The sequence below is a fragment of the Coffea arabica genome, chromosome 10c, assembly GCF_036785885.1.
Source record: "Coffea arabica cultivar ET-39 chromosome 10c, Coffea Arabica ET-39 HiFi, whole genome shotgun sequence".
Taxonomy (NCBI): Eukaryota; Viridiplantae; Streptophyta; class Magnoliopsida; order Gentianales; family Rubiaceae; genus Coffea; species Coffea arabica.
In genome coordinates, this window is record NC_092329.1 from 11,032,745 (window position 1) to 11,042,400 (window position 9,656).

A 9,656-nucleotide genomic window follows, 5' to 3' on the forward strand; every position below is an offset into this window, starting at 1 on the left:
CATTTCATTAGAGAGAAAGTTCTTGACGGTACTATCAAAGTCTTAGACATACGAAGTGATAAGAATGTTGCAGATATTTTGACTAAGGCACTTCCTAAGGCAGCTTTTGAGGTGCTTAGGGCCAAAATTGGATTAGTTTCCAAAAATCACTTTAAGAGGGAGTGTTGAACATTAAAGTTGATTTTTTGGGACTAATGAAGAGCAATTAGTTTGTCATTTACCAATGTTACTTTCTTGTAGCGTCTAGAATTATCTTTTGGTTTATTGATGGTTTTTAGTTGTTAGTTGGCATTAATTGTGAGGGTTCCTATCCCTATTTATATATAGTTTTATTTGATGTGACTCGTGAGCAAGTAAGCAAGTGGAGTTGTTTTCTTGTTGAATACAACTTATTCTTAGCTATCTTTTTCACAGCTTGTTATTGGTCCTGGGTTGGTGTATTTTGCTTTACACCATTTTTTCTACACGCCCTTCATCCAAGACAAATACATGGGGGCCAAAATTCTCCAATGGCTCTCAAACTATTATGAAATTTAACTTTTGATCTTCAAACTATTAATTGATAAATTTTATTCCTTCAACTAATTAAAGCATATAATTTTAGCCCTTCCATCAATTTGAGTGTTATGTTTTTTTTTAAAAAAAAAATAGCACAACGTGAGCAGCAATGGCCCTCAAACTATTATAAAATTTAACTTTTGGCCCTCCAACTATTAATTAATAAAATTTACCCCTCCAACTAAATTAAAATATATAATCCTAACATTTCCATCAATTTGAGTGGTTATGTCAAATGGAAACATCACCACGTGTGCGATAAGGACATAACCTAGGGGCATTTTCATTTTCACAGGATATGTGCCAGTGTAAAATTATTTTCACTCCCATTTGTGTCTTAAACTAATTTACCAAATCTCCGATTGCTGAAATTGACCAAAATCAATTGAAAGGCCATAATCTAAAATCCTGAATAGAGAAATTTCAGCAAGGACAGGTTACTTGAAAAAATTGAGTTGTCTTCATTTGGAATTTAACTCATTGTTTTACTGTTGTTTTAGATTCATTGGGTTCATGTACTTCTCTTAATGACATTAACCTGGCATATAACACATTTTTTGGGAATATTCCAACAATGGTTGGTTCCGTTCCAAACTTGAACTTTCTTAAACTCTCAAATAATCAATTTTCTAGTGAAATTCCTCAAAACCTACATTTTTGCCTTCTTGATTTGTTAAACAACAGGTTGGTTGGGCAGATCTCAGATTCTTTATCAATTGATGTTTTTATTCGACATAATGACTCAAGTTGATGGAAGGACTAAGATTATACATTTTAATTAGTTGGAGGATTAAAACTTATCAATTAATAGTTAGAGGGCCAAAAGTTGAACAATGTAATAGTTTGAGCGCCACTGAGACATTTTGACCATCTCATGAATTCTGAAACTCTATTAGACATAACGGTTGAAGTTGATCAAAGGGCTAGAATTATCTGTTTTAATTAGTTGGAGGACTAAAACTTTTTAATTAATAGTTGGAGGGCCAAAAATTAAATTTTGTAACAGTTTGAGAGCTACAAGGGCATTTTGCCCTTATATGGGCATAATACGAATGGCTAGAGTTAGGGGAGGGTGGATCGGATTGGATTGGATAATAAATGGGGAGAGATCGCAAGCAAGAGATTATGAGTTCAAAACTTCTTCCTTACCAAAAGAAAAAAGAGTAAATTGTCAAAAAGGGATCGTTAACCTCACATATTTCGCTCCATTTCAAACTAATGCCGCAAATTCAGTTCACAAGGGCTAGACTGATTTGCTGGTGTGGTGGCAGCCTTGGGTTGAGCGTTTGCCAAAGAAAAGAGCAGTGAAAAAGTTGGAGAAGATGGGAGTAGTGGGAGGGCTGGAGATGTTGGAGAAGCAGCAGTAGCGAAGGATGGAGCAACAAAGATAATCATTCTTTGCGGGATTGTCTCAGAGCAGTGAAAAAGTTGGCGGAGATGAGAGCATTGGAAGGATTGGAGATGTTGGCAACCAGCAGTAGCGAAGGATAGAGCAACAAAGATATTCATTCTTCGCAGGACGGCCTCGTCCGTTCAGTTGTACATTTCATGGTAATGCTATTCCTTTACACTACCAAGAGGCCCAAAAGGTACCAACCATGCCCCTAGAGCTAAATTTCCAGTTTCATACCAGAAGAAAATTGAGCAACAGCAAAGTTAACGAGAAGCTAATCCTCCGCGAAGTAAGAAAAGCAGCCAAATATGTACGTTGAAGGCAGCATCACGAGACAGTAATTCATCCACCGCAAAGTGTTAACTTCCCGCTGGACAGTAAGTCTTGCATTCTGATAGACAGAATCAGTAATTGCATTGATTGGATTTCTGTGAATCACGAAATATCCAGAAAAGCAACATGCTAGTGTGAATCAACTTTAAAAACCACAAGAACCAGGCAACATACTTGCTAGCGTGAACCAACTTCAAAAACCACAGGAACCTGTTATACCATTCCTCATAACTCACACATTAGCATTCAACCTTGAGTCTTATAAGACAAATTGCTAAAACATAATCTGGAAGCAGCACTACAATGAGACTGAGTTCTCTAAGGAGAATGATACTTGTTCTAGAAATGGAAGCAAAATAACTTAGGAATTGGGAGGCAAAAACGAAGGTAGACTATACGTCAAGATGCAGTACTCGTTCCAAAAAACATTGAAACTTTATTTGAAGCACTTCGCATCCAACAGAGGCTCTCCCTCGAAAGGCTCATAATCCTCAATCATCTGGTTGACACGCTCTTTTTCGGCTTCATCACTGATGTCTACCTCCTTCTAGTTATGCAGCTCCATATCATAAATCTCATCCAGGACAAATTTGGGGATTTGTTTACCGCGGAAAAGCCACAACCCCTTGACCTTGGATGCGGGCTCTAAACCAATGGCCAACATTTTCCCAAATGCATACTTGCGTGCAAGATCCATTCTTGGCAGAAATCCACCAACCTTGTTCAAAGTAACAAAAGAAACTTTGTTTTCATCATTGTACTTGTCATCGCAAAACCAGAGTGAGTATCCTTCAGGATCATACATGTCCCAAAATATTATAGTCCACGAATATGCATCGAGTATGCATGCAAAGTAAAATTACAAGGAAACTTTATTATTTGAAGCCAATGCAACATCCAAATTTGCCGTACATAGTCTGTATTACTACTGACGAAACTCGAATTGGAGAATCCACATTTGAGTTTCTCTTCTACTTAATCAGGGTGTAGCGTAGAAATTACAACTGAGCAATAGCCCAAGAATACATCTGCAACTTGATTATGAAGATTGGAAACACTAGTATTTGTATAGTAACTCCTAGGTATATCCATCTCTGGAGGATCAGGCAGTCGTGGTCTCGAGAAATGGATAATCAGTGTAGCCAATAACAGGATCGGATATATAAAAAGTAGCTCTGTCATACTTGGTCAGAGGAGCATTTAACTCAAACCTTTTGGGCAAATCAGGGTTGGACAAGAACCAACGTCCGTAAACAATTAGATCGGCCCGATTTTCTGCTATAGCTTCATTGCCATCTTCCCTTAGATAACCACCAGCAGCCAAGAAAGTTCCTTTGAACGCCTTTCTCATGGGCAAAAGACTATCATCATGACGTTTAGAGTTTTCATTGACCCTGATTCTAGGCTCAACCATGTGCAAGTACAGAATCCCATATTTATTCAAGGCTTCAGCCATGTAAAGGCCTAAAGCTTTTGGATTTGAATCAGCACAATCCATGAAATCTGTGAAGGGTGACAGCCTTATCCCAACTCTATGAGGCCCTATTGCATTGGAAAGAGCTTCAACTATTTCCAGAGCAAATCTGCACCTGTTCTCTATAGAACCTCCATATTCGTCCGTTCTGTCATTCGCTTTGTCTTTCAAGAATTGCTCTATTAGATAGCCATGAGCCCCATGGATCTCCACCCCATCAAAACCTGCAAATTTGAAAGTTATATACGATACTGACTGTTTAATCTTGCAGAAACTTTGAGTTGTTTTTGAAAGTAGACTGTAACATTATTAGAACATTTACCAAGGCGTTCATTTATTTAAGTTTCTTCTAAATTTTGATTGCTGCAAAAAAGCTTACCAGCTTCAATAGCATTAAGTGCAGCAAGCCTAAAATTGTTGACAATATCAGGAATCTCTTCTTTCCTCAACCTTCGAGGAGGTGAAAATTTTATATCGTAACCAGTAGTACTTGTTGGAAGGTGGGGAGTTATTTCCTTATCTGTAGATGAGATTGGAGCCTGTCCATGAGGCTGAGCACCTGCGAATGATAGTAAAATACACCAAGGCTCATTAATTAAGAGGCAAAGGATATTATGGGTTAAACTATGCTAATTAAGATCGAAAGGCTGCTATATAAATTATAAACAAGATCCAGGCCAACTGGTAGAAACATCACCAGATGCTCATGAGGTTTAGTCACTACTGTAAACCAGAAAATTTGAACTACTGAGGCAACTTCACAATGAACAGTTTTAAGATTGTAATACCTCAAGTATTTAAAACACTAGGCTGTTTATCAAACAAGAAGTCAAGGTAACAATGTAATAGGGCTTCATCAAATTGTGGATATTGAGGTCCATTTTAGGAATTTTAATTCCTATGTGCTGAGATTTTGTGAATTTTGAAGCAAAGAACAAATAAACGACAAGAAGTTACCATAATTAGAAACTCTTCCCACATGCCAAAGCTGGCAAAAGATTATACCGCCTTTGGCATGGACCGCATCGACAATGGGTTTCCAGGCCTCAACTTGTTCCTTTGTCCAGATACCAGGTGTATCTGGATACCTACAAACATTAAAATCTTAATTGACATATAAAGAAAGTAAACTATAGCATGAAACTTGTACTAGTATAATTTTTGCCATGTAAAAATTACCCTTGGGCTGTGTCAGAAACTCCTGTGGCTTCAGTTATCAGGAAACCGCCTTCGGTAGTTCTTTGAGAGTAGTACAATGCAGCATGGGGCTGTGGTACATTTCCATATGATCGTTGCCTTGTCAGAGGTGCCAAAACAACTCTGCAATGGAAGTTGCCAAAAACCCAAGAACGGCAAAAGAAAATGCAGAAATCAGTCTTTTGATTTGCTAATATTTTCTGAAACAGGGGATTTAGGTAGCAGAACCAAGGATATTAGCAAAAGAAATGTCAAGAACGTTTAAAAAGTTTTTCTAAAACAGGGCAAGTCCAAGTACAGTATTGCATTGCAGCTGCTATTTCCCAAATGGGATTTTAACAAGAAGGGCCAAAATCATTTTCTCATGAAAAACTACATTGTATTTAAAAAAAAAAAAAAAAAAAAAAAGCGCTAGAGAAGAGCAGAAAGATGGTACCTATGAGAAAGCTGGAAAGGCCCCATTTTATATGGAGTTAGTAAAGGAATTGGTTGCTCTTCCTGCCCATTATCAATCTTCTTCCCCATGATCTTTCTGGTTTATACTATTTCTTCACTTTAATGACTTTCCTGTCTCAAAAATCAGAGAATAATGCAACTAAGGTACAAACGAAGCTAATGGAGCCTCTTTTATTTATAGAGTTGAAAAGAAGGATCTCCTGGTTGTAACAGGGTATCAGAACAATAAACGTCACTATTAGAAGAGAATGGGGGCCCTTTTGGGAGGGAGGACCCGGGGGGGGGGTGGTCTTGGTTGAAGCCGCCGAGAGCAGATCCTCTGTCTAATATTTTGTGTCCAATTTTCTGTTCAAAGTAAAACTACATAATTTCACTTATTATATCTGCTGACGTGACAACTAAAAATAAGTGGCTGTTTGGCTGCCTTATACTTCTTTTTTTTTTCTTGTTTGGATTTTCATTGTTTACACAACTTTATTATAATTCCCATCTTTTTTAAATATTCTTTTGTATTTGAAATCCTTGATACTTTGTTTTAAAAAAGATGAGAATTGTAACAAAGTTGTGTAGACAAAGGAAACCTAAAAAAGAAGAAAGAAAAAGAAGTATAAGGTAGTCAAACAGCCACCTATTTTTAGTTACCATATCAACAGATATAATAAGTGAAACTACGTAATTTCACATTGTACAAAAAATTGGACACAAAATATATATTGGACAGAGGATCTACTCTCGAAGCCGGCAAGGTCCACACTCCACAATGGACCGAATGATAATCAAATGAATGTAGTTGTCAGCTACGACGCACCAAAAACACGTCAAATTACATTAAACCCCCTCTACTTTTTGGTATCATGCCCGCAGTTGTCAAGGCAGTCTTGATCTAATAATTAAAGTTAAAACTTAATTAAAATTCTGAGAGAAATAAAAAAATTTAAATTCAAAATTTTCTTTTTTTTTTTTTACTTTTTAAATTTCACTATTCTCTTTTAAGAAAAATAAAGATTTTACGTTGTTCAAGTCTTTTCTTATACATGACTTAGGAGATTTACAACCAACGTTACCCCCCCCCCCCGCTTAACTTGTGTGTTTTAAATTATTTCCATAGTCATGTAACGGAACTTTTTCCATCGGAAAGTTGTGCTACTTGGGGTCTACCCTAGCACACGGTGGTGGTGGTGGTGGTGGTCGGAGGTGAATCCAACATAACTTTTTCACACTAGAAAAAAAAAAAATTTCCCCTCCAAGCCTGCCTCTACTAGATCTAGGGTACTCCAAAATTGCCACTGTTCCTTAGCTAACTATACTCTTAACCTCATGATTTTGTCCAAGCTATTAAAAAATAAACAAACAAATAAATAAAAAGCTAATCCCACATTAACACGCCAAGATCTTCTCTGGACTAATTGATGCCGATCTTTTGGACTTCTCCACTCTCCTCCAGTTAATTTGTAGGTGGAATCTCAAATTCATTAACACATTTTTTTTTTCATAATTGAAATATTTAAGCTGATTTTACTGAAATATGGAGTTGCAAGTTTTATAATGACTTCTAGTTCTAATGAACAAACGAACACCACAAATTTGATGGGTTTTTTTTTAAAAAAAAAAAAAAAAAAAGTTGAGTACTACTGCAGTAATATGTATAAAACTACTGAATAATGTAGCATTACAAGGAAAACGGTGGTTTGATCCCGTAAAACAATCGTATATATAGTTCGAGCCCTTGAACCTCCAAAGTTGCTTTAGACTACCATAAATTGCTAAATCACGTCGAAATCAATCCTCAGCCATTGGCATAAGAAATAAAATTTGATGAGAACCAAATATAGAAAAGGTCAATTTTTGAGCACCCAATTGCATTGAAATTGTGCTCATTGGGAAAAAAAAAAAAATTTCCTTTGAACTTGGTCCTTTGAAATTTCAGGACTGTGTTAAATGCTGCCCCAACAATTATTTTGGCCACTCTATCATGAAATTTGGTCAAACTTCCTAAGTATAAGCTATCGGTGTAAGAACAGCAGCCTTTAGTTGAAATTAAGGAGCCGAATCAAAAAGTTTGAAAACCTAAATGAAAGTTCGGCGGTCAACTTATATGTTTCAACTTTTAGAGGTCAAAATTTTGTCGTGTTTAAGACATCCTGTTCCGCCTAATGAAGTATGCGCATTAGCTTGTGGACTTTTTCAACCGGTGGACGCCTAAGTGTTAGTACACTTAAATTATAGCTAACTTACTCCATCTGTCTTATTTTGATAATTCTAGTTTTTTTTTTCAAACAGTTTAAAAAAAATAGTTAATTTTATTGAAAAAATAAATTTAAATTACTATTTTTTTAAAATACCCTTACATTAAATAAAGTTGACTTTTCATATATCAATATATTTTGAAAAATCTAAATGCATTAAATGGGATAGGTTATATTTAGAGCTGTTAGTCGAGCCGAGTATTTGGCTGCCGAGCTCGTTAAGAAAACGAGCTTTAAAATGTGTTCGAACTCGGTTCGTTAAATGTACATGTGGCTCGAGCTCGAGCTCGACTCGTTTATCACAAACGAGTCGAGCTTCACGAGCTCGAGCTCGAGCTCGTGCAAATTAACATTAATAAAAATCTATAATTTTTAATTTATATAATTTTGATTTCTAAAATGACAAATATACCCTTTATTAACGAGCTCTAACGAGCTACTCGAGTATCAAACGAGCCGAGCTTACTCGGCTCGTTAACTAAACGAGCATGTTTCGAGCTCGAGCTCGACTCGTTAACCAAAATTAACGAGCCGAGCTCGAGTCTTAACGAGCCGAGCTCTAACGAGCTTTCGAGTTACTTGATTGGCTTAACAGCTCTAGTTATATTCAATACTAATGATCTATATTAAATAAAGTAGTTTATAGAAATAATAACTTACATTAAATAAGGGTATTTTAGAGAAATTAAAAGACAATTACATTCTTTAATTGGAAAGTAGACTACAGTTTGGGACAAACGAAAAAGGAAAACAGTACTATCAAAGTGGGACGGAAGAAGTATTATGTAAACACATATCACAGTCATCGCACCCCTACATTTAGATTTTTTTTTTTTTTTATAAAACTAACACTTGATATCTCCTCTTATTGAATATCAGCTCTATTAGGCATCAGTTAGTCAAACCGTACATTCATTACAAAAAGAGAAGTATTTTTTTTTTGATCAATTACAAAAAGAGAAGTATGGGCATACACTGCAAACGTTATGCTCACTTAGGTTAAATTTATCGACTAAGGGACCGGAGGGTTTCAGTTGATTTGAATGAATTGTACACTGTTTGTTCTACAATGTAAATTACTTTGAACAATGTGAATCAAGAAACACTATTTAACAGGTCTCACACATATCTTAAAATTGATTACAACTTGTAATCTGAATCTTATATTTTTAGCCAAGAAAAAAAAAATCTAGGATTGTGTATTGATTGGTACCCACAACAAGTTTTTTGGCTATTATAAGATCACGTAAAACATCCTTAGTAAACGGTGTAAGAAGAGCATCATTTAGTTGAATTTAAGGAGCCAAATCAGAAAATGCCAATGTTACGAAAAACTTAGGATTGCAAGTTTTTCAAGAAAAAAATTTGAAATATTTTTTTTAATGTATATTTTTATTTTACATATATCACATTATTATAATATATTTTTATATAAAATCCAAACGGCTATTGAAATGAAATCGAGACCCTGATAAGCTTGACGGTCAACCTGCACATTTTCAACTTCCAGAGGTCAAAAGTTTCCTGTACTTGGACAGTTTGCTAGTCAAAATTAAACTAATGCAATAGTTAAATGGTTATCCGTATATTTTGAGGCCTAGGTCGGTACATAAGCATTTGATTTATCAATTGACTAAGGGCAAGACGGTTTAAGTTCATTGAACAAATTCTGAACTGTTTGTCTAATAATGTCAATTATTTTAGGGATAATTTCAGAAACCTCCCTTGAGGTTTCTAATAATTTCACTTGGCTCCCCTAAAGTTTCAAAAATTACACCTTCCTCCCTTGTCCATTTAAAATGACAATACTAACCTTAATATTTTTAATAAAATTCTCTTGTTGCCATGTTTAGGCAAAGGATGGATTTTATATTTTTTTTACCATTTTCCTTCTTATTCATTTCTCTTATATTTCATTAGAAGTATAAAAGAAATATCAATGTTGTTCCTAATATCTATTCAAATTACGCTAAACTAGTAAATTTTTTTGATAGCTTTT

General features: G+C 35.4%; 1 protein-coding gene across 1 annotated transcript; it reads right to left on the reverse strand.

Moving 5' to 3' along the window:
* Nucleotides 1-3,131: 3,131 nt before the first annotated feature.
* On the reverse strand, nucleotides 3,132-5,558 carry LOC113713557 (12-oxophytodienoate reductase 2-like). Its single transcript, XM_027237311.2, has 5 exons — nucleotides 5,392-5,558; nucleotides 4,938-5,078; nucleotides 4,716-4,846; nucleotides 4,138-4,317; nucleotides 3,132-3,982 (listed from the first exon to the last, which is right to left on the reverse strand). The coding sequence occupies exons 1-5, from the start codon at nucleotides 5,478-5,480 to the stop codon at nucleotides 3,387-3,389; spliced, it is 1,137 nt and encodes a 378-aa protein (XP_027093112.1). The 5' UTR covers nucleotides 5,481-5,558; the 3' UTR covers nucleotides 3,132-3,386.
* Nucleotides 5,559-9,656: the final 4,098 nt, after the last annotated feature.